The 23,246-nt window shown below is 44.1% G+C and overlaps 1 protein-coding gene and 1 long non-coding RNA gene across 2 annotated transcripts; one reads left to right on the top strand and one right to left on the bottom strand.

Moving 5' to 3' along the window:
• The first annotated feature begins 6,349 nt into the window (after positions 1-6,349).
• On the top strand, positions 6,350-9,084 carry JUN (Jun proto-oncogene, AP-1 transcription factor subunit). Its single transcript, XM_039887549.1, has one exon. It carries the CDS (start codon positions 7,325-7,327, stop codon positions 8,327-8,329), a length of 1,005 nt encoding a protein of 334 aa, XP_039743483.1. The 5' UTR covers positions 6,350-7,324; the 3' UTR covers positions 8,330-9,084.
• A 5,575-nt stretch (positions 9,085-14,659) lies between these two features.
• Positions 14,660-22,717, bottom strand: LOC120621865 (uncharacterized). The gene is made up of 3 exons (XR_005658324.1): positions 22,513-22,717; positions 18,492-18,590; positions 14,660-15,244 (listed from the first exon to the last, which is right to left on the bottom strand). It is a non-coding gene; the product is annotated as an uncharacterized LOC120621865 (long non-coding RNA).
• Between the last annotated feature and the right edge of the window lie 529 nt (positions 22,718-23,246).

Below are 23,246 nucleotides of genomic sequence, written 5' to 3'. Positions count from 1 at the left end.
TTTTTTAAAGCCCCTTCAAGTGTCATTTAAGCTAATATCCAAAGGAAATAGAAATTGACTGAGGAACAAGGAAGAAGTGGGAGGGCTCACATAAAGGTTCTTAGGCAAGAAATAGTTTGTCTTATTTGAGGAACTAAAGAAATCCATTACAGGAGTCATTAGGGCTAGTCACCAAATGCTTCCAGCTCTCTGCCTTCCAGGCAAATAGGATTGTACTTCCTGGTCTCCTTATGGCTAGGTGAGACCATGAGACTACTTTTAGCCAATGAATTGTGAGACGTGACATGTGAATTTCTTTGGTAAAGCTACTTAATTGTTACCTAAGACCCTTCAAAAGCTCTCTTTCCCTCTACCTGGATTGCTATCTATAATGTTCCTGAAACTGGGTGATCCCCCAGGCTGGGTCCCAGAGGAAGACAATGTAATCAAAGTTCCTACCAACCCTTGATAGATATAGAGCATGAGCGAGAAATAAAACTTTTGTGTCTTGAGTCACTGAGATTTTTTTATTGGTTTTTTGTTTTGTTTTCTACTGTAGCATAACCTAGGCTATCCTGATTAATACAGTCATAGCCAGTGCGGCTGCAGTAGTAAGTGAGGGGAGAACTACTAGCTATTTCCAGCTGGCGAGGTAGGATAGCCCAGATCATGTGAAATATTTATAGGCAAGGTAAAAAATTTGTTTGTTTTTTTCCCCCAAATCTAACAGTATGTGCTTAAGAAGGTTTCAGCAGGAGAGTTTGACATGGTTCAACTTTTATGTATTAAAACAAGGTATTGTTGCTATTTGACTATTAAAGAGCCCCTTTAATTCCACTATGGAAAAGACATTTTTAAAAAATCCGGCAACAAGTATTTATTGAGCATCTTCTTATCCTTTCATGTGTCAAGCACTAGAGATACAAAAAGGAATAAGACATAGTTCCTAGATTTGGAGTCAGGAATGTAAGACACTTATAAGAACACATGTTAAACATTCTCTGCTTCAGGTATGTACCCAGTGTGGTGAGAGCCAAAGGAGATAATACTATCTGAGGGTAGTATAGGAGATGGCGTAACAGAAAGTTTCAGAGAGAGCAATTATTTGAGCTGGGTCTTGAAGGATGAGTAGGAGTTTGCCAGGAGGTATTTTGATTAAGGATAAAAGTAAATGGAAAGACAAAAAATGTTAAAGGAATGGAAAACGTTCAGGGTAGCTGAGACTCATAGGAATGGGGGGAATGTGTAGTGTAGGGTGTGGTAGAGTGTATTACTATTTGCAAATACTTGCTGCCCCTCCCCATGACATCAGTCTTGGCCATGTGAACTGCTCTCAGCAGAAGCTTTAAGCACTAAGCTCTTTATTCTCTGCCATGACAATCAACAATGTTTCAGAAAGGGTCCTAAAGCAAAGATAATGTGTGTGAAGCAGCCAACACACAATGGGCATGCAGTATGAGTGAGAAATAATTCTGTGGTTGTCATCTAGTAAGATTTTTCAATGGTTACCATAGCATAACCTCAGCTCTACAGAAGTGTGCATTTCTAGCTCTTGACTTCCAAGCACATAGTAGGATTGCACTTTGCGGAACCGTGTAAGTTAAGACATGGTCTTGTGACTAGTTTTTGACCAATAATATGTAAACACAAGTAATATGTCTCATTTTGGGGAGGAAGCTTTTAAAGCCAATGTGAATTCACCATGACGTCTTCCCCTTGTTGAAGTGTTTAGAATGATTGCCGAAGCATATATCAAGATGAAATCTTCTTCAGACTTAGTTTCTGAGTGAGTAAATTAAGAAAAGTCCATTGACCTTGAACATGTAATATGAGCAAGAAATAAAGGGTTTTTGTTGTTGTTGTTGTTAAGCCATTAAGATTTTAAAATTGTTTGTTATGGTGGCAAACCTAGCCTATCCTGACTGATATAAGAATTGGTACCTAGATATGGAGTAATGTAATAATAATAAGAGTAAACATTTGTTTAGAGGGCAGTAACTAAGAACACTTATCAGAAGCTAAAAAGACAGTGATCTATTTGGTGAATATATCACCTGTGATCATTTAGAAGGCGTATCATAAACCTAATCAGCTTAAAGCAAGAGACTGTAAAACAAAATGTTAGTAGCATATGTTGGTGACTGTTGGATGCATTTGGAAACTTGTTACAAAAAAAAAAAGGAATGAGCTCAGAGAAGACTTGGCCAGTTTGCAAGTTGGAATGAAAGAGAGTAGGGACAATCTAGAAATTCAGAGATTTATAGGGTTAGAAGAAGCTATTGTTTCTTCTACCAGTAAAATATAAAATTTAGAAATGTTTTCAGTGTGAAAAGACCAGTTAAAATAGACCTTGAAGTATGGATCAAGTCAAGGGTATGGCCTCAAACCTACTGTAAATCCTTGGGATAAATTAAGGTGTTACCCAATATATGGTTCCAATTGGACAAAATGGCTCTGGAAAAGGGAAAGTGTGACTCTTACACCAAAGCCCAATAAGCCCAAAGCACATGAAACCAAGTTGGGGGGCAGAAGAAAGAGAGGGAGAGGGAGGGAGAGAGGGAGGAAGGAAGGGGGAGAGAGTGGAGCGGGGAGGGGTGCCAGCAGGCAGGAGAGCAAGAAAGGAATGAAATGTGGCAGACCATAGAACTATATCTAGAAAAAAATTGGCTCTTGCTATTGGTACATGGAATGGCTAGAATCAAATTGATAAGAAGCCTACATTTATGTGAGAGTTGTACTGCCAAAAGAACATCAGCCTGAATTAAAGGAGTGTATTTGAGACTTAATATCACTCTATACTCTTGCCCCATGCAATTTTCGAAAGCGTATTTAAAAACATCTTTTCCTATGCCTGCTTTAGATATAGAAGAGGAAGGTTCTCTCAGGGGGCAAAGCCAGGAGTCATAGAAAACGATGGATAGGTCAGTGACACTCAGGAAGCAGAACCAGGGCCTAATCAGGTGCTGGACAGGGGTTCTTCAACACATCTGCTCAGTGGACTCGTGGCCACTGTGGTCTCCCACTCCTTCACTTTCCAAACGGTATATCCATTGTTGTTATTCCAACTCTGTTCCACCATTATATATTGAGGGTGTGCAGGGTAGACATCTTGCCTTTAGATGATAAGTCACATCTGGAGCTGATAGAAAGTCTACTATGCCTTACCCAGAACCTGAAAAGTGAGCTTGATATACTATGACTAGATGGGTCTTCAGAGTTGTCCCCCTTGAGGAAAGAATGAGAGAATTCCGCCTGTGGGAGGACAGTAAGCCAAACATTTGGTGAACAGAAAGGGAGACTATTAGAGTCATTGATGTTATTCTGCAAATCTTCCTGGCTCTCTGTGTTCAAGACACTCAGAAGAATTACAGAGATTTAAAGTTAGGCATGGGCATGTGACGTGTTTGGCCAATGATATACGAGCAGTGTGTCACTTCCAGGTGGATGCTCTGAGAGCCAGTGAATGATTTCCCACCTTCTCTCCCCTCAGCCAAGGTAATAATAAGGTAGTAATAAGAAGCATGCGTCAAGCAGAAGCCTTTTCCAACCGGAGTCCTCGAGTGACCACAGTGAACAGAACTCCCCTGCAGACCCATAGTAGGCACATAGCACTGACAAAAAATAACCTTCTGTGGGGTAAGCCACTGAGATGTTAGGATTCTTAGGGCAGCATAGCCTGGCCTTTCCTGACTGATACCGAGAGTGAGAGATGAGGCCTGAGAGCCAGAGCTAGACTGTGAAAGGCTCCTTTTCTCAGGCAAAGGTGTCTGAACTCTCTCCTGGTCTTAAGGAGAAGCCAATGAAGGCTTCCAAGCAGGGGCGTTAACATAAACAGATCTGTTATTTTTTGGATGAAATATGCTGTTTCTCAACATAAGGAGAAAATCAGCCTACTAAACCACATAAGGCAGAGAGGAACACACAGAACCCTTAGGCAAAAAATATATATTTATACAGAGACCTAAATCTTAAATTTTCTAAATACAGGAGCTAGCTCTGAAAGGAGGATCAGGCAAGACAATTTCTTCTGTCCCACCATCTAAGCACAATTTCCTCTGCAGACAACTAATATGTTTCAAGAAAGTCTCCCAGAGCAGAGAAGATACAAAGGAATATAACACAGACCTAAAGTCAATTTCCAGCTGCCTGTGTAACCTGGGCAAGATACTTAACCTCTCTGGGCTTAGTTTCCTGTTAATAATACACATAGCTCTAGATAGTTGTGGGGAGAAACAGCATATTTAAATTGCTCAGGAGAATGCCTGGCTGATAGTAGACATTTGATACATGAAATTTATTTTTATTACTCTCATCATAAAAATTAAGAACACCAGCTTCCTGATTACAAAAGAAATGATTCGGAGCAATAATATAGAGGAGAATGTTCTCTTTCTGAGAAAAGTAACCGAATCTTGTTATCACTGTATCCTTACCTGACCCCTACCTCCACCCCAGTTCAGTGCCTGGCTCACAGTAGTGGCTTGGTTTTCCTCTGCTGCATGAGAGAATGAGAGGTGAGTGCCTGGAGTAAAGGAAAAGTTGTCAAGATTTCCCTGCCACTAGCTGATGTTGGTCTGTAGAATCTGAACTCTCAGTCACAAAGATCTTGAAGCTCTGGCCTCTGAACTCAAGGCTGAATTTCTCCAAGTTCTGAAGCTGAAAAGCTGGAATTAGAACCTAGGAACATGAAATGCTGCAGATCCAACTTCAAGCCCCAGTCATCTGCAGAAGGCCAGGGAAAGAGCTGACTTCTGACCCTTTCTTCCCTCTCCCACCTTCCCTCATTGCTCCTCACAGGAGTATGTACACCTGTTCCATCAAGTCACACTCTTACATCCTGCCATTCCATCGAGATTCTGGGGAACTCAGGGAAGGGGGACTGTTTGGTGACCACTTCCCAACTCAGAGAGCAATGATGCTGCACTAACTCAGCCCAGCGAGGTGGTTCTCACTAGCACCCTTCGCCGATAAAAGAACCGAAGTTCAGAGAAGTTCGATGATTTGCTACTTCACACCGTGGCAGCGCTGGTCACGATAGAACCCACGATTCCCGACTTCGGTATTCTTTCCACCACACACTTTTGTCCTAAGGGGAGCAGTGCGGGGGTAGGATAAGAGAACCACCAGAAAAAAGGGACCACTTATATGTGTCTAGCGCTTCCTAGAGGCTACACGGTATATGGGCTCAGCACCCGGCCAGCAGCGGAGAGATTTAAAATCCTCCTACCCGACTTCTCGCTGCGTGACTTCTGACGAGTGTCGGCCGCTCTCGGACTTATTTTCCCGGAAGCAAATCAGGGCGAAAGGAGTGTGAGTGAGTGTGTGAGTGTGTGTGTTTAATGTGCGTTTACTTGGTGTGCGGGGGCAGGGAGTAGACGATCACCGGGGTTCCCCGGGTTTCGGATTCCCTAAACGCTCGTTCTCCACTGGACATTGAGTTGTCCCCTAATTCCACCCCCTGTCATCAAAAAAAAAAAACTACCCTGAGACAAAGCTGTGACCCCGCACCCTTTCTTCTGCAGTCGGATGGGTGAAGTGGGGGTGCAGCGGGGACTTAGCTGAGCACCCTGCTTCCAGCAATGCAAATCACTCAGCATCTAGGCGCAGCCAGACAGCAGGGCGTCCGATCGCTAGTGAACTTGACCAAGAGACAAACTTCCGAGCCTACTCAACGTGGGGGGCTGCCTCTCGCGAGACCGCCCCTAAACTTAAGCCCACTTTCACTCGTCCCCACAGGAGAATAGAGCCACCTTAAGGGCGGTGCTCCCGCCCCCCGGAAGTGCGGGGGGGGAAGGAGTCGAGTGCTCGGCCTCCCCGCCCCGCGCGGCGACAAAGTGACCATGGATGGCATCGAGCACCCCCTTATGGCATCGAGCACCCCCTTATGGCATCGATCACCCCCTCCCCAAAGGGGAAAAATACCCGTCCCGCACCCTCGGCTCCAGACACCTGGCCGGGTTCCCCACTCTTCCGGGTCCCTGCAACCTCTGCATTCCCGCCCCGAGACCCGAACTTGCGCCCGCGTCCACCCGGCTAGCAGTAGCCACCGTCACTAGACAGTCAAACCCCAAGACGTCAGCCCACAATGCACCGGGCGGGCCGGGAAAGACGCGCCGAGCTGGGGAGGGCGAAGAGAGGGGCGCGAGTCGCGCGGGAGGGGGGAGGGGGCAGGAGGCGAAAAAAGGGCCCAACTGTAGGAGGGCAGCAGAGCATTACCTCATCCCGTGAGCCTCCGCGGGTCCGAAGAAGAATCTTCTAGGGTGGGGTCTCCATGGCGACGGGCGGGCCCGCCCCCTTGAGAGAGACGCAAGCCAATGGGAAGGCCGTGGGGTGACATCATGGGCTATTTTTAGGGGTTGACTGCTAGCAGATAAGTGTTGAGCTCCCGCTGGATAAGGGCTCAGAGTTGCACTGAGTGTGGCTGAAGCAGCGAAGCGGGAGAGGAGGTTTCGCGGACTCAGGGAGACAGATATAGTCAGTCAGTCAGGACGGCAGTAGAGTCCGAACTGCAAATCTTATTTTCTTTTCCATTTTCTCACCAACTGCCCAGAGCTAGCGCCTGTGGCTCCCTGGCTGGTGTTTTGGGGAGCGTCCGAAGAACCCCTTCTCCAGCCGCCCCAGAAGAAGCGCCTGCTGCTCGGGCGCCGCTGACAGCGCGGAGAGCGGCGACTGTCGTCCGGAGGAGTCCGGCGAGCCGCTGCAGCGGCAAAGAACTTTCCTGGCCAGGAGGACAGGGGACAAGTCCCGGAGCGAACTTTTGCAAAGCTTTCCTCGCCCGAAGCTGCCGCGGCGGCAGTAAAGAAGAGAAGGCGACGGAGAGAGAAGAGCGAGGAGGGACTTGAGCTCTGCTTCTCTCGCACGGGTTGCTGAACTTGGGCGAGCGCGAGCCGAGGCCGCCGGGCGTCCCCCTCCCCTTCGCAGCGGAGGAGGGGACAGTCGTCGGAGTCCGGGCGGCGGAGACCCACCGCCGGCCGGCCCCTCAAAGGTCCGCGCTGAGTGTCGTCACCGGGAGAGCCGTTGTCGCCGGGAAGCGAGTTCGTCCGCGGGCTCCGAGGAGCCGCTGCGCGGAAGAGCGCTCAGTGAGTGACCGCGACTTTTCAAAGCCGGCAGCGCGCGCGAGCGGACAAGAGTGCGAGCGGCATCTTAACCCTGTGTTCCCTGGAGAGCGCTGGTGAGGAGGGCGCAAGGGGGAGGACAGACAGCGGGTGCGCGCGCTGTTAGAGAAACTTTCCTTGCCAAAGGCCCCGGGAGGCGCGGGTGTCCCCCGCTTGCTAGCGCGCTGTTGCGGCCCCGAAACTTCTACGCGCAGCCCAAACTAACCCCACGTGAACTGACGGACTGTTCTATGACTGCAAAGATGGAAACGACCTTCTACGACGATGCCCTTAACGTCTCGTTCCTCCAATCCGAGAGCGGCGCCTACGGCTACAGTAACCCCAAGATCCTGAAACAGAGCATGACCCTGAACCTGGCCGACCCGGTGGGTAGCCTGAAGCCACACCTCCGGGCCAAGAACGCGGACCTCCTCACCTCGCCCGATGTGGGACTGCTCAAACTGGCGTCGCCAGAGCTGGAGCGCCTAATAATCCAGTCCAGCAACGGGCACATCACCACCACGCCGACCCCTACCCAGTTCCTGTGCCCCAAGAACGTGACGGACGAGCAGGAGGGCTTCGCCGAGGGCTTCGTGCGCGCCCTGGCCGAACTGCACAGCCAGAACACGCTACCCAGCGTCACGTCCGCGGCGCAGCCGGTCAGCGGGGCTGGCATGGTGGCTCCCGCAGTGGCTTCCGTGGCGGGCGGCAGCGGCAGCAGCGGCTTCAGTGCCAGCCTGCACAGCGAGCCGCCGGTCTACGCCAACCTCAGCAACTTCAACCCGGGCGCGCTGAGCAGCGGCGGCGGGGCGCCCTCCTACGGCGCGGCCGGCCTGGCCTTTCCCGCGCAGCCCCAGCAACAGCAACAGCCACCGCAGCCTCCGCACCACCTGCCCCAGCAGATCCCGGTGCAGCACCCGCGGCTGCAAGCCCTGAAGGAGGAGCCGCAGACGGTACCCGAGATGCCCGGGGAAACGCCGCCCCTGTCGCCTATCGACATGGAGTCCCAAGAGCGGATCAAGGCGGAGAGGAAACGCATGAGGAACCGCATCGCTGCCTCCAAGTGCCGGAAAAGGAAGCTGGAGAGGATCGCCAGGCTGGAGGAAAAAGTGAAAACCTTGAAAGCGCAGAACTCGGAGCTGGCGTCCACGGCCAACATGCTCAGGGAACAGGTGGCACAGCTTAAACAGAAAGTCATGAACCACGTTAACAGTGGGTGCCAACTCATGCTAACGCAGCAGTTGCAAACGTTTTGAAGAGAGACTGTTGGGGGCTGAGGGGCAACGGAGAAAAAAAAACCGCAAGAGAGACAAACTTGAGAACTTGACAAGTTGCGAGAGAGAGCGAGAAAAAAGAAGTGTCCGAGGACTAAAGCCAAGGGTATCCAAGTTGGACTGGGTTGCGTCCTGACGGCGCCCCCAGTGTGCACGAGTGGGAAGGACTTGGCGCGCCCTCCCTTGGCGTGGAGCCAGGGAGCGGCCGCCTGCGGGCTGCCCCGCTTTGCGGACGGGCTGTCCCCGCGCGAACAGAACGTTAGACTTTTCTTTAACATTGACCAAGAACTGCATGGACCTTACATTCGATCTCATTCAGTATTAAAAGGGGGGGTGGGGGAGGGGTCATAAACTGCAATAGAGACTGTAGATTGCTTCTGTAGTACTCCTTAAGAATACAAAGCGGGGAGGGGTTGGGAAGGGGAGGCGGGAGGGAGGTTTGTGAGAGCGAGGCTGAGCCTACAGATGAACTCTTTCTGGCCTGCCTTCCTTAACTGTGTATGTACATATGAATTTTTTTTAATTTGATGAAAGCTGATTACTGTCAATAAACAGCTTCATGCCTTTGTAAGTTATTTCATGTTTGTTTGTTTGGGTATCCTGCCCAATGTTGTTTGTAAATAAGAGATTTGGAGCACTCTGAGTTTACCATTTGTAATAAAGTATATAATTTTTTTATGTTTTGTTTTTGAAAATTCCAGAAAGGATATTTAAGAAAATAAAATATTGAAAAAGTACCCCTCCCCTAACCTCTTTTCTGCATTATCTATAGATTACCTATCTAGGTGGAGTTGAAGAGTTGAGAGTTGCACTCTCAGTACTTCTTACTATCTAGCAGTAAAACCTATTCTCTACTAAGCTTGAGAAATAACTGTAGTTGATGCTCTCATGAAGTTATACTCTTCCCTCCCCTACTATCCATATAGAGTTGCTTACAAAGGATAGCGTGGCCTTTCAGGAGGCTGAAGGAAGGGAGGTTGTGGTGAAGAGGGACAGCCCACTGGGAAGTGAAACACTTTAAAGTTTGGATTATATCAAGTGGCATGTGCTGTGACCATTTATAATGTTAGTAGAAATTTAACAATAGATGCTTATTCTCAAAGCAAGAACGGTGGCAGATTTTTACAAAAGATGTATCCTTCCAATTTGGAATCTTTAACAATTCCTAGATTAAAAAGATGGTCTTTGCTTATGAATATTTATAACAGCATTCTTGTCACAATAAACTTATTCAAATATCAATAACAGATCTTGAATTCCTTTCCCTTTACTACTTTTTCTCTTCCCAAGCTCCATATTGAAGCTTTTCTTTTCTGTTGCTGGGGTTAACATTATTGCCACTGAAGTTACTTGGTAATCAAGCAGAGAATCTAGAAGAGTCAACAGTTTCATTAATTTCTCTCTCAACAGTTTCATTAATTTTTTTTTCTCTCTCTCCTCCCCCATAAACACTTATTATGCCTAGACAAATTACCACTATAGCAGTTTACCATTTTTGGATTCTTCTATAGTTTATTTCTTAATTTGTTTCTAAAATAACCTTATTAAGTAATTATTATAGAATCAGTCTCAAAAGATGGTAATCTAGATACTATGGGAAAGATACACAAGAGAAAACATGGACACCAACACAATGATTACATGTGTAAATCAAACCTTAGCTCTGGGTAAATGGCAAACTTAAATTTTGTCTGCAGATATAACTTAGGAGTTCAACAAGGCAGCACTCAACAAGGGAACAATTTTTTGCTTGGTTGGTTTTCATCCCAAGAGCCAGTGTGATTATCAAGCAGCAAAAGCAATTTGATATCCAGGAATATTTATTTCACAAACCACTAATTGAGGCAAGGCTGTTTGCTCATTAGCAGTGCTCTGGTACCCAGCAGCTCTGAGTGTACTAATATCCTGCCTGTGGCTGTAAATCCATAGACACAAAGAGTTTTTCCTTACTATATCTAGGAGTGGAAGAGATTCGACAGGTTTGTTAGCTATCAGATCTACTCCATTGTAATAACACTTCTTTAACAAAGGGTTACTGGGAGCACAGCAGAGTTTGCCAAACAGTGAATTTGCCGATGTCAGCAACCCGGAAGGTGAGTTGATTTTGACCATATGTAGGAATAGTCAGCAGAGGGACAATAAAGCACTGTGGGGTGGGGCTCTGTGGAAGCTAAACAAGAGCCAACTAGAAAAAAATAAGCAGGCTGGGGAATTAATTACCTGCAAAGGTAGACTAAGCCCAGACAACAGTGCAGTACAGAACAGCCTCACCACTCCCCAGTTTACTTTAGACTCCAGTGTAAAAAAAAAAAAAAAAAAAAAGCCTGAAACTCAAGCTGATCCCCACACTTGTTTGTTTCAACTAACAAAAAGGGTAGAAAAAATAATTGTAGTAGAAGAAAATAACCAATAATCTCCTGTAAACTTTGGAGACAGAATATCAGCTAATTATTTGTAAACACTCAAAGGTTAATTTTATTTTGGCATTCAGTGAGTTATTGTATGGGTAACACTAATAGTTGGAGAAAATGAAATTAGTGGCATGTAAAGCTATTAACCTTCTTTTATTTTGTTTTATATGTAAATATTTCAGTCAGGGATTCTTAACCTTTTGTGTTCATTGAAACAGAGAGCTTAAAAAAAAAAGAAACAACTCATGAACTCAATGAAAATACCTACAAATTTGTGTGTGTGCATGCACAATGCACATACACACATACTCCTGTGGGGTAAGAAATTATTAGCTTTTATTTGGTTCTCACAGAGTTCCATGACTCAAAAAATATTAATAATTCCTAAACTGAATGGCTACACACCACTATGAGAAACATATCTTTGTGTAAATCTGAATCCCGTGCCTTTTCACCCCTCAGTGCTTCTGCTTGTGCTCATCCCTCTGCCTGAAATACTTTCCTTCTGATTCAATCAATAAATCCTACCCATTCTTCAAGGTTTGGCATAAGTGGCATGTTCTCTGTGAAGCCTTCCCTGCTACATCCATCTTCAGGTGGAATGAATATTCTCCTTGGCGCATACATAACATTTTATCAAAACTTCTATGATAGCATTTATCAAAGTATTATCATGTGAACCTGTGTTTCTCCTGGCCAAAACCCTATCCTACTCATCTGTGGACTCTAGACTCCTAGTACACTGCCTGGTACATAGGGAATGTTCATAAAATAAATGCACGATGACTGAATGAACATAGAATTTAAAACCTCTTCCAAAATAACTCCAAGTCTTAATTTATTCCAGTGAAATATACCTCATTCATTTCTAGGTGCACAAATCCAGAGGGATTGAAGACCCCCAGAAAAGTCAGATCTGGCCAATCACCAAGTTCTAAAGCCTAGTTCTCAATGAGTGCTCTTAAAAGAATCAAGCTGTTAGCACATTCATTCTTCCAGCCACACATAGCATCCTTTCACTCTATTAATGCAAGTAGGCATCTTATATAAAATGGGCCAGCCTGAAACTTTAGGTGAAGATGAGGAAGAAGAAAACGTGATCTTTAGTCAGGCACAAAAATATAGTTCCAGATGTAGCTTTATTAAAAGCAACCACTTCATTGGTAATGGCAGAAAGGAGTTTCTGTCTATAAAGTTAGTGTATTTCAGGGGTCGTGAAGCTAGTCCCCAATGTTTGCTAGACAGACACAAGGATTGTGCTAATGTATCTATCCCCCATGTTCTCTTGTTAGAGAAGATGTACATTGGTTGAACCAAGGAAAAAGACAAACCTTTTAGTCTGCCCTGCCGCTTGCCTCCACCACCCACTTCTACGTAGATCGAGTAGAATGAAATGGAAGAGGGAAAATGGTTAGAAGCTAGGGTGGCCCCAGAAAGTTAAACTATTTCTTCCTAACTCTGGAAACCGGCCCCAGTTATTTGGTTTTGGACTTTTGACATCCCAAAGAAGAGCATTCCCCTAGGCCTGGGTCTTGTTGAGGTCCTATGCTAAGTATGGGTTCAATAACGAGCAAGATGCAATCCCTATTCTCAAGAAACTCACATACGATCTAGTGTGGAGGAGTGTGGGGTGATAAAGCAGGAACAGGTGCCAGAGGGGAGGGGAGGAGGAGCTATTACCAGGGAAGACTTCATAGGAGAGATAACATTTGAGCTGATCCAGTGGGACTCACCAGATTGAAAAGGTAGGAGGAAGAACTTGTGTGCAAAGGCACTGGGGTGTAAGAAAACATGCTGTGTTTAGGGACTTGTAAGCTGCTTGGAGAGTCTGGGAATTAAGGTATGCGAAGAAAAGTGAAAGGAGGTGAAATGAGAAAGTTTAAAGGTCAGGTTGTGAAGTAATATCTATTCCATGTTAAGAGTTTGGTTGTTATCTCATAGGTAATGGAGAAATGTAGAAAGATTTTGAAGCAGAGCAGGGACATGGGCTCTCTCAAGAAAGATTCATGCTGGAAAGAGTCTGGATGATGGATTGGTGGAGAAGAGGCTAGGTAAGAAGAAGAATACGAAAGAGCTTTTTAGTTTAATTTAAAATGCCTGTGGTATTTAAAGTAGTCCTAGAGTTGGGGAGAAATGGGAAGAAGGCTTGGTTCAAGCTACATCTTGCCACATTTCTTCCTACACGACTTTTTGAGAAGTTAGGACTAAGGAGGGTATCCAGAAGTTCACTTTTTACCTAGACTACTTGTCCCATACTTAAGTTTTCTCCTTCACTGTGACAATTTGACATCTGAAGGAAAGTCATCTTACAAAATGGTTCAGAGCCTACCTGCTCAATGTCAGTATGCTCAAATAAATGGATGTGAAAGGAAGAGGCTTGTGACCTCCCAGGGTCACAGTATAGAGTTGATCCTCACCACTGCAGGACTCAAACCTGATTTTTTTCTAGTTACCCAGAATTGATTAAGCTCAGTGAGACTATCCAAAATATACAAACTCTTTGATGTATAAACAAAGATGCCAATGTTTTTATTTATGTTGGGGGAATTGAATAAATAATACCTTACATTCACATAACACTCATTTTATTTAACAAGCAATATTGAATTCCTGTTTTGTTCCAGCACTAGAGATGCAATGGAGAGAGAAATCTATAGGACACTCCTCTCACAGAGTTTGTAACCTGCTAAGAAATACAGTAAGTAAACACACCAATAAATATATGATTCTACTCTTTGATTAGTACACTTGACCTTTGAACAACACAGGTATGAACTATGAGGGTCCACTTGTACATGAATTTTTTTTCAGTGAATGCTTTAAATGCATGTTCTCTTCCTTATGGTTTTCTTAAGAACATTTTCTTTTCTCTAGCTTACCGCATTGCCAGAATACAGTACATAATACATATAACATAGAAAATATGTTTTTGGTAAGTCAACAGTAGGCTCTTAGTAAATAAGTTTTGGGGAGTCAACATTTATGCAGGGATTTTCGACTGCATAAGGAGTCAGTGCCCCTAACCACCATACTGTTCAAGGGTCAACTGTACAGTGAAGAAGAAGAACTGGGCACTATGAAAGAGAAAAACAATCTAAACTGGTTTGGTGGCAAAGAAGTCTTTTCTGGAGAAGTACTTGAACTAAGAGTTCATCAGGGAAAGAGCAGAAGGCTATGGGTAGAAAATTCCAGGTGGAAGGTCAACATGAGTGAAAGCTTGGGAAAGACTTCAGGGTAACCTAGATGTTAAGAGAAGGTCTTTATTTCGATAGCTAAATGAGTAAAGGGGAAAGTGATGAAAAATGAGATTTGCACTCACAGGTTAATACTGTTGTCATTTCCAAAGTGTTCTTGCTTCTTCTACCTCATTTTATTTTCTTCACTATCCTAGGGATGTTCATTGTTAGTAGCTTTGTTTCACAGGAACAGAAGCTGAGGCTCACAGTGAGTTTTAAGTGCTTTTGTCAATGCCCCTCATCCAGTCACTGGTGGGGCCACAATTAGGTCCTCAGAGATCAAGAACCATATACTTCTCCTTATTATTCCAAGAACCAGATGCCTGGTAATCCTGGGTTCTTTACTCCGAGCACACTCCTACTTCTCAATCAAGGACTCTGAGGAACTGAATTAGTCAACAGAAGGTTCTCTGATGTGCACAACATCTGAGCAAAGGTAATCAGATAGTCTCCTGGAATATTTCATCCATGTCACAGCCACATCTAATGAACTCTCCTTACTCTGCTACAAAGTCCTTCTTTCTGGAGGGACCGAATACTTAGCTGATCAACCTTGGCAGTTTCTTGCTTTATAAACTTCCTTCATGAACATTCACTAAAAAATACTGCCTGATAGTTGCACCATTATTGCTTCAGAAAATTGAGTTACTAGGTCATTGATTAAGACACTGCCTTAAGTTATAGGTACTACCTGGACAGAATTTGGGTATTTCCCAAATCTCCTCAGGACTGTCTATCAGCTTCTGCTGATGGCTGATCTCTTTCACAGTGCTTTGATTCATCCTAGGTTCATGCTCAGATAGAGGAACTTTGCCTGACATTATTACAAATCTGGGAAAAGGTCGGCAGGCATCTGACCTGTTAAACGATTGACCACTCCACAAGGTAAGATGCTTACAAGGCCTAGTAATAGAAGATAAATTTTAAACAGAAGTTCAGACATGAAACAAGTCTAAGGTAAATATAGTGGCACAATGACATCATCATAGGCCCAGGGGCTTTCCATCTTTTTAGTTCACAATTCTTAGTGTGTCGAGGAAGTTCCTAGTGCAAACTCAAGATAGCTGTAGCAGTTCTTGGCATCATAGGTAAACACGATGATCATTAGCAATTCAAAGATGTTTACTTTAGTCTTTCTTTTTGTTAGCAAGAGGAACCTTTCCTAGAAGCTCCCCACCTCCATCCCAGTAGATTTCCCCTTGGGTCTTATTTGCTACGAGCAGGTCACATGCCTATAGTCAAACTCATCCCTGGCAAAAAAAAAAAAAAAAAGAGAGAGACTATCATAATTGGTCTACAGTTGTGATTCACCTCTTGGGATCACCTTTTCCTAAGCATGTGGGAGAGTAAACACCAAAAGTAAATTGTAAAAATAAATAAAAATCAAGGCTCTGATAACAAGAAAGAAATGGGAGGGAAGATGGCTTTAAGGTTGTTGGATAGTCATTAGTGGTCTACACCAAATATTTCCATTTCTCCTCTTGGTTATAAAGCAGGGTTATACTTCCCTATCTTCTACCTCCTTGACATTGGGCGAGAGGCCTTGTGCCTTGTGTCAGCCAATGAAATGCAAGCAGTAGTGACTTACATCACATCTCGGTGGAAGCCTTAGGAATGAGTGTGAGATTCAACATGTTTCCTTTTCCCAGCCTCGATAACTATGGAAGCACAGAGACGGAGTGTCCAATGATCTGGGTCCCTAAATGATGGTGTAGGTCAGAGTCCCGCCTCACCCCCAGCATACCTATAATGGACATTCGCATGAGCAAGAATTAAACCTTTGTTGTTTTAAGACACGGAGATTTGAAAGTTACTTGCTATTATAGCATTATGTAGCCTTTCCTAACTGCTCCAGTAGGAACCAATGGTATAATGAAAATTAATACTTGTATAATATTCATAATAGATACCATTTACTAAGTTTCTACTATGTAGCAGGCACCTACATAGTAAATGTTTACATGGTAAATGTTAGGGCTGTATTTTATACATGAGAAAATGGAGGTTCAGATCTCTTTCAAGTTCATGGAATAAGTTACTGGTGGAAGCCTGAGCTGCATCTACGTCTTTCTGAGTCCAAAGAGCTTGCTTTGTACACTTGTGACCTTGCTCCTGAGTAGTACTATTATGTGAATTTATATCTCCATTGAGACTCACAATCTCCCTGCCACAGGCACTGTTATCATTCCCCTTTGCTTATGAGGGAACTGAGATTCAGAGAAGAAAACTAACTTGCCGAACTTCACAGAGCTGAGAAGACACCAAAGCCTTTTCCCTTTCCACTGTTCTTTGCTCCCTTCTGACCACAGAAGAATCAAAGTATTACGAGTTACAGAAGAGAATTGAGTATTATGACTGAGGCACACGGATTTGGAGTCAAGTGCCTGGGGGCATTAAATCTGGCTCTGCAGCTCATAGCTGGGGAGTTTGGAGCACGTCCCTTAATATTGCTAAATCTCAATTCTCTTTGTAAAAATGAGGCTGATCATGGCTATCTCAGAAGAATGTCAGAAGGATCATATATGTAAAGCCCTTGCATAGAGCAGGTAAGCAGTATTTCACCATTTTTCACTGTAAATTTGTTAATTTAAGAAGAAATGATCAGGAATACCCCCACCCCAAGCCAGTGAGTCACTGAGTGGACACACACACACGCACGCGTGCACACACACACACACACACACACCCCTCCCTAACTGAAATGAAACCGTTTCCCATTAAGGCTCAACAAGGTCTCACAGGGGCTGCTTCTTGGTCATATAAGGACCAGCAGGCCCTCTCTGAGGGTTGGAGAAAAGTTTTGTTTCCCCAGCTGCACTCGCAGGGGAATGCTCTGCAGGCACGGCATTGGGAACCTGTTTGGCTTGGCTCAGAGGCCTGTCAGCACATTCAGGAAGTGAAGTCAGAGAGAGGCAGGATTTCAAACAAAGCCAGCTGCACACAAATGCCCAGGCGGTGAAATGCCTGATCCAAGCAGGGTGCCTATCAGCCTGGGGTTACCCTGGTGCTGTCAGAGAAGCCTCTGAGAATGGCTCTGGCCAGAAAAGGAAGAAACAATTACTGGCACCCAGGCAAGAGCTGTGACTTCCACAGCAAAGCTGCCAAAAGGGCTATGTGGGGGTCATCTCGCCCAGCCCCCTGCCTTGGGCAGGAGAATAACAGCCTGGGCTCCCAGAGCTTGCTGGGTGGAGAAGCTAATGTTTATTTCCATGGAGTTTTGAAGTCAAGGTGTGGGAGGGGAAAGGAGGAGACTGGAGGATAGTAAAATGAAGGAATGGGTTAGGAGTTTGGGTGAGGAGGGAGAAAGAATTGATGGTGTCTGAGAGGGTATGGCATCCTGAGAGGAAGCTTGCTACCACTATGCAACGTGTTCCCACGTTCGAGAAACAGTATGGTGGCTGAGACCTGAATTCTAATCCCAACCCCAACATCTCCTAGCTGTGAGTGGGAAGATATTTAATTTCTCTAAGCCCTAGTTTCATTGGCTAAGAAATGGAGATAACAATATGTCTTCCGAAAGATTAAATAAGCTAATATATGTAAAAGGGCTTAGCCTACTTCTGGCAAATTACAAATGTATCAGTTAGAATGCTATAGTTGCAAGTTACTGAAAATTCAGTTGAAGTAAAAAAGGAATTTTATTGAAATATATAACTGAGAAATCATCAGTAGAGGTAGCTCTCGTGGAAGGGGAGGGGAGGAAGAAGAGAGGGCTGTGTACAGGATCCAAATGGTATCACCAGGCTTTGATTTCTCTCCATCACTCAGCTTGCTATGGGAAGAGTTAGCATCATCCTTAGTCCACATGTGATAGTGTCCGGTGGCTCCCACTCTCTGACCACAGGAAAAAATAAGATGGCTTCAGCAGCTCTTCGCATCCTCCCAGGATGGGGTTTCATTGATCTGGTTGAGTCTTATATCCCTCCCTGAAATAATTACCTTGTCTGAGGAGTGGCGTGGGATATACTGATTGGCTTAGGTATCGGTCAAATGCCCACCTCTAAAACTAGGTTTTGGAATCCCATCAAACCACACAGCCAGAGAAGAGAGTAAAGAAGGAGAAATCTTCAAAAGGAAATCAGAGCTTACAAAAATGAGTAGATGCTGGAGGTCAAAAGAAGATAAATGGACCGGAGTCTATCCCTTTTGTGATTATCGTTATTATTATCAGACTCCACAGGCCAGGATAGAGGGACATCTACTATCCTTCAAAACCCAGGTTGGAATTCATGATCCACTCTTTGATTTCTTCTAATGTGTTGGGGGTCCAGGTATAAATCATTAAAAACATATTTCTCTGGATGGAAAAATGCCGAGGAGGGTGTATTAAACAAAATGACATGTGTAAAAATGCTCTGTAAAAATAGTCATTTCTTAATATTACTTGCCGTTGTGATGTTTATTGTTTAAAAAATGGACTCACTACACTAACTGATTTAGAGAATTGAAGATTCTCCAGGAGAGACTTTGAAATGTTGAGAAGCCAAAGAAACATACTTCTGGTCTGTGTTTGTCTCCATTCACCTGCTCATTGAACTGCATAATTATCAGGATTTGCATCAGTATTTCCACTGTTCTATTGTTGAAGGCCTAAAACTGGAAAAGACAATGAAATTTACTATTGTAATGGAATCCTGAGAAGGAGAATCCAATGTACAATGAAATATTCTTTTTCTTTTCCCCATACAGAATCAAAGATCTTCACACCTAAGAACCAAGGATGTGAGAAAGATATCTGAAAATTCCTAGAATTGGTTATTAGCATAAAAAGTAAATGACAAATCCAGTGTCGTAAGTATGAAATACCTAGAAAGGCGAATGAGTATCCACTATGTAACTTAAGACATTTCTAGGAAGTAATAAGGTGACCAGTTCTTGGCATAAATAGTCTTAACAGCTTTTCACCTTAAAACAGCAAGATAGGATTAAATGAGCATCACTCTCAGAAGTCAGTGTTACTCTATTCATTCACCCCATTTTATTGCATGCCTCCTCTGTGTCAAGCACCCACTAAGCATGGAAGATGAGAAGCTATGTAAGACATAGATCCTACTATCAAAAGTGGTGGCATTCAATATATCAATTGCCACAACAGAGGTAAACATATGTACCTTGGGAACAAGTACCCCACATAAGGGAGTTCAGTGGCAGCTTCACCAAGGAGCTGATCTGGAATTGTATCTTAAAAGGGATGAGTGGAAATATGACAGAACAATGGGATGCTGGTATTCCAAGGAGAGAGGACATCAGGAACTAAGGCAAGTAGGATTCAGAGTCCATCAGTTAAACATCAACTATTAATGGGCAAAATAGATGGAGATCCTGCCCACTTCCTATCAGGTAAGGAAAAGAGACAGTAAACAGATTATTGAACAGGTTACCACAATTTCTTTATCTAGCCCAACACTTTGCAAAGTGCTGCAGAGATATGCAAGCAATATCACTCACTGCAGGTACTGCAAAGGTGTTACCAGAAAATTCAGCGGCGGGAGGAGGGAGCAGGGAGGGCTTGATTTGGTCTGGTCATTAGAGAAAGCCTCCCCAAAGGGAGTGACCTTTAAACTGAGACCTGAAGGAATTAGGCCTATATGAGGGTGGCTACAGAGAGCATTCCTGTCTTGGATAAGAGTTTGTGTTAGAAGTAGCGAGAAGACCAGAGAAGACCAGTATTGTTAGAACACTTGGTTCCCTCTGGGGAAGTGGGTACAGGGAAGAGAAGGACATGGGGCAAGTCTTCAACAATCTGAGAACTTAGACAACAGTGAGCAAAGGGAGCCCAGGCTTTTACTGAAGGCCACACATTTTGTTCTTGGGCCTAAGCTCTGATTCCTGCTTCAAGAAACTGATCATGACATTAGCTGTTGATGAAGCTCTTGTGATGTGCCCAGACCTGTGGTAAATGCCTTCTGCAGTTACCTTGTTTCAGCCTCACAAGAGTGGTTATCACTTAGCTATCACCTGATTCCCAAGTGAGAAAACTGAGACTCAAACTGGTTACAAAAAATGGCTAAGGCCCACGACTATGAGAAGTAGAAGCAGGATTTGACTCTAAAGTTGGGCTCTCAATCACTCCATCAACCCGTCTCTGAAGAAAACCAAAAGCATGAGAAATCTTGTAAAATTTCTAAGACTCAGCAATATCACACTCTCCGCATGGTACTTTGACACATAGTAGGTTTACAATGAATGCTGATTCCATTTCCTAAACACAGAAGGTGAATCTGGAACTCCAGGGACTTTTTTATTTTCTCTCCCATCTGTATCTGGGCGTTATGCCCCTGCTCTTTGGAATTCCATTTCAAATGAAAAAAATAACTAAAAACCACTCTCAGCCAAGACATTTGGATTTAAAACAGACAAGCAGAAACCTGGAAGGAGTCAGGATTCTCCCTAATATATCAAATATTGCAGCCAGCACCAATCTGAGAGGCTTTGCTCCATTTTGTAAAGAGAACAGGCCTTATTTTGAAAATGGGTGAGTAAGGTTCACTGTTGCAACTTGTTTCAAGGTCTGGAGGCCAGGCCTGGTTTTGATCTGACAGGTCTGGGTCTCCAAAAGAGGGTTATTCTTTTGCAAAGACTCAGAGAGGCTGCACACTCACCAGGCACAGACTGAAACAGTGTTCCTTTGAAGACTTCCTCCGTGGGTCTTAAGTGGGATTTGGTGCCCATTGTGGAATCACAGTAATGAGCTCAAAACTAATGTTTTTCATTACACTAGCAAATCAGTCAGCCCCTCTGTTTGCTCAGGTGTGCAGCTGTGTGCCCCATGCCCTGATCTCTATATAATAACAAAACAAATATTTTTAGAAGGAAGAAAGAATTGAAGGTGAAGGAATGTCACAACTGGCGGGGTGAGAAAAGCGAGAGGAGACGCTGGTCTCTTTAAAGTAAGATAATATATTTGCTATCTGCTCTCTTTACTAATTGGTCACTCTCTAGTCCATGAAGATGAAAAAAAAACAAAAAACAAAAAAAAACCCTGTCAATGAAGTGGCAGGATTCATCCAATTAATTACGGAACGCATTACAACGCCTCTCCAGGGGGCTCATTGAGAGACTTGAATAGTGCCGCTAGATGGCGCCAGAGGGGCAGAGGTAGTGCTCCCTGCTTCCCATGGTGTAAAGGTTTAGAAAAAGCTCAGGAAACAAATTCGTCTGGGACAAAGTATGGGCGTCGTCCGCCTTCAGAGGGGACCAAGTATAAACACTTTTTTTTTTTTTACAGAATAGGGACGCATAGGCGCTGGAAATGTTCTTGCTCCACCAGCCAGAGGCCAGGAAGTGAGCACCAGATGCTGTTTACAGGGCAGCTCTTATTTCAGAATGAAGAAATAAAGCTCAGCAGGTAGGCCTTGAGAACGAGCACCGAATTTCCAAGAAGCTCACGCTGGAATGAAGCTGCAGAGGGCTTGGCTCAGGAAATTCATTGGATAAGGCAATGGAGGCTTACGTTGCTAAACGCATCTCCCTTACCAGAGGGACCAGTTTGGTATACTGGGGAAATTTTGAAGTTCTGGAGTTGGACAGAACTGAGTTAAAATCCTACATGTGTGACCTTAGGCAAGTCTCTTTCCTTTACTGAGCAACAGTTTACTCGTCCCTGGACTAGATGTAGTAGCTATAAAGGAGGGAAGAAGACTTGATGGATGGAAAATGCTTAGTACAACACTTAGCGTTAAGCATTCTCTGAAAAACTCTTCTAATCGTGGCACTAACACCCCTCATGTAGGAATGGAGACCACTTTACATGGAAAAAAAACCCTCATTTGTGTCACCACTGTGTCTGATACACACCGATTCTCTATGGGATATCACGCTATTTTGCACTTTATTTATTCATGAAAGTCATTATATCAGGCACTCCTTTAAAGTAAGGGCTGTATTGTAAAATTCTCTCTGCATCCCCAGAGTCTATCAGGGGCCCTGGAACATATCTGTTGAATACATGAGTTTTTCTTATGAGCAAGTTGTTCCAACCCACTAAGCTGAATGATTCAGACACAGTATGATAGCCACATCTCACTTTTTTCTTCACTGTGCTCAGGAAAGAAAACAGAAAATACTATGAATCCAGTGATGGAAATTAATTCTGATTTTTTTTTGTTTTAGCCAAAGACCAAATAGGAGCCAGATGCTGAGTAGCCATTTTTAGTATTGGTCAATTCAACCAGCCAAGACAGGATTACAATATTAGATGTAATTCTATAATTATAATGTCATAGCTTAAGACTTGGGCATTCTAGTCTATGCAGGCCCAAGAGAGAGATGCAGAGGAAAAGGACAAACTACCTGGATGGAAGCAAGCCACGGGGAGCCAACAGGGTCAAGGGTGCCAACGGAGGCCAGTACAAAGGAGGAGATGGAGACCATCGAGCTTGGCTATCATGAGTTAGACTTAGGCACTAAGTAGCCTCTTTGATTGAGGCAAGTTACTTACTTATTGAAATATTCAATTTCTTCATTTATAAAATAGGCCTCAGTGACTTAGCAAAACAAAAGTTAATTTCTCACTCACCCAAAGTCTCATCCAGACAGGTTAGTGGGAGCTCAAATACATCCAGTGACTCAAGGATCCCATTTCCTCCTACCATCTCATCATGTGGCTTCCAATGATCCTGCAGCAGGGAAGACAGAGCTGGAGAAGGCACAGTGCAGAAGTGACACATGTCATTTCTGCTCAGAGCCTATTGGTCAAAATTAGATACACAGCCCCAACCCGAATTCAAAGGAGATTGAGAAATGTAGAGGAGCATATAGATATTTGGGGAGCGCTGTGTATGTCTGCTCCCTTGGGTAATACTTAAATCATTCAGGATTAGTTTCTGTTGCATAAAATTGAACAGCTAAATAATATGGGCTTTAAACAGAGATTTATTTCCTCTGTTGTAAAAAAAGTCTGAAGAGAGGTGGTGAGGCAGCTCCACAGTCATCGGGAGCCTAGGCTCCTTCTGTTTCTGCTTCATCATTGTTTGCATATGGCTCCCATCCCAAAGTTACTTCACGGTTACAAGGCGCCCTCCACCTGTCATTCCAGCCAAGATGAAAGAGGAAAAGATCAGGGAAGTAAAAGACATCCTACCAGGTTTAAAGAGCTTTCTCAGAAGCTCTCCCAGCAACTTCCACTTATATTTCTTTGGCCACTCCTAGTCGCAAGGAAATCTGGGAGATGTAGTTTTTAATGTTTGTGAATGGGAGAATGATTGTTGGGTAGGCAACAAGCAGTTCATGCCAAAATAATAATATATACTC

The sequence above is a fragment of the Pteropus medius genome, unplaced genomic scaffold (genome assembly GCF_902729225.1).
Source record: "Pteropus medius unplaced genomic scaffold, Ma_sr-lr_union100, whole genome shotgun sequence".
In the NCBI taxonomy this organism is placed as follows: domain Eukaryota; kingdom Metazoa; phylum Chordata; class Mammalia; order Chiroptera; family Pteropodidae; genus Pteropus; species Pteropus medius.
This window is presented reverse-complemented; position numbering and strand designations above follow the sequence as displayed.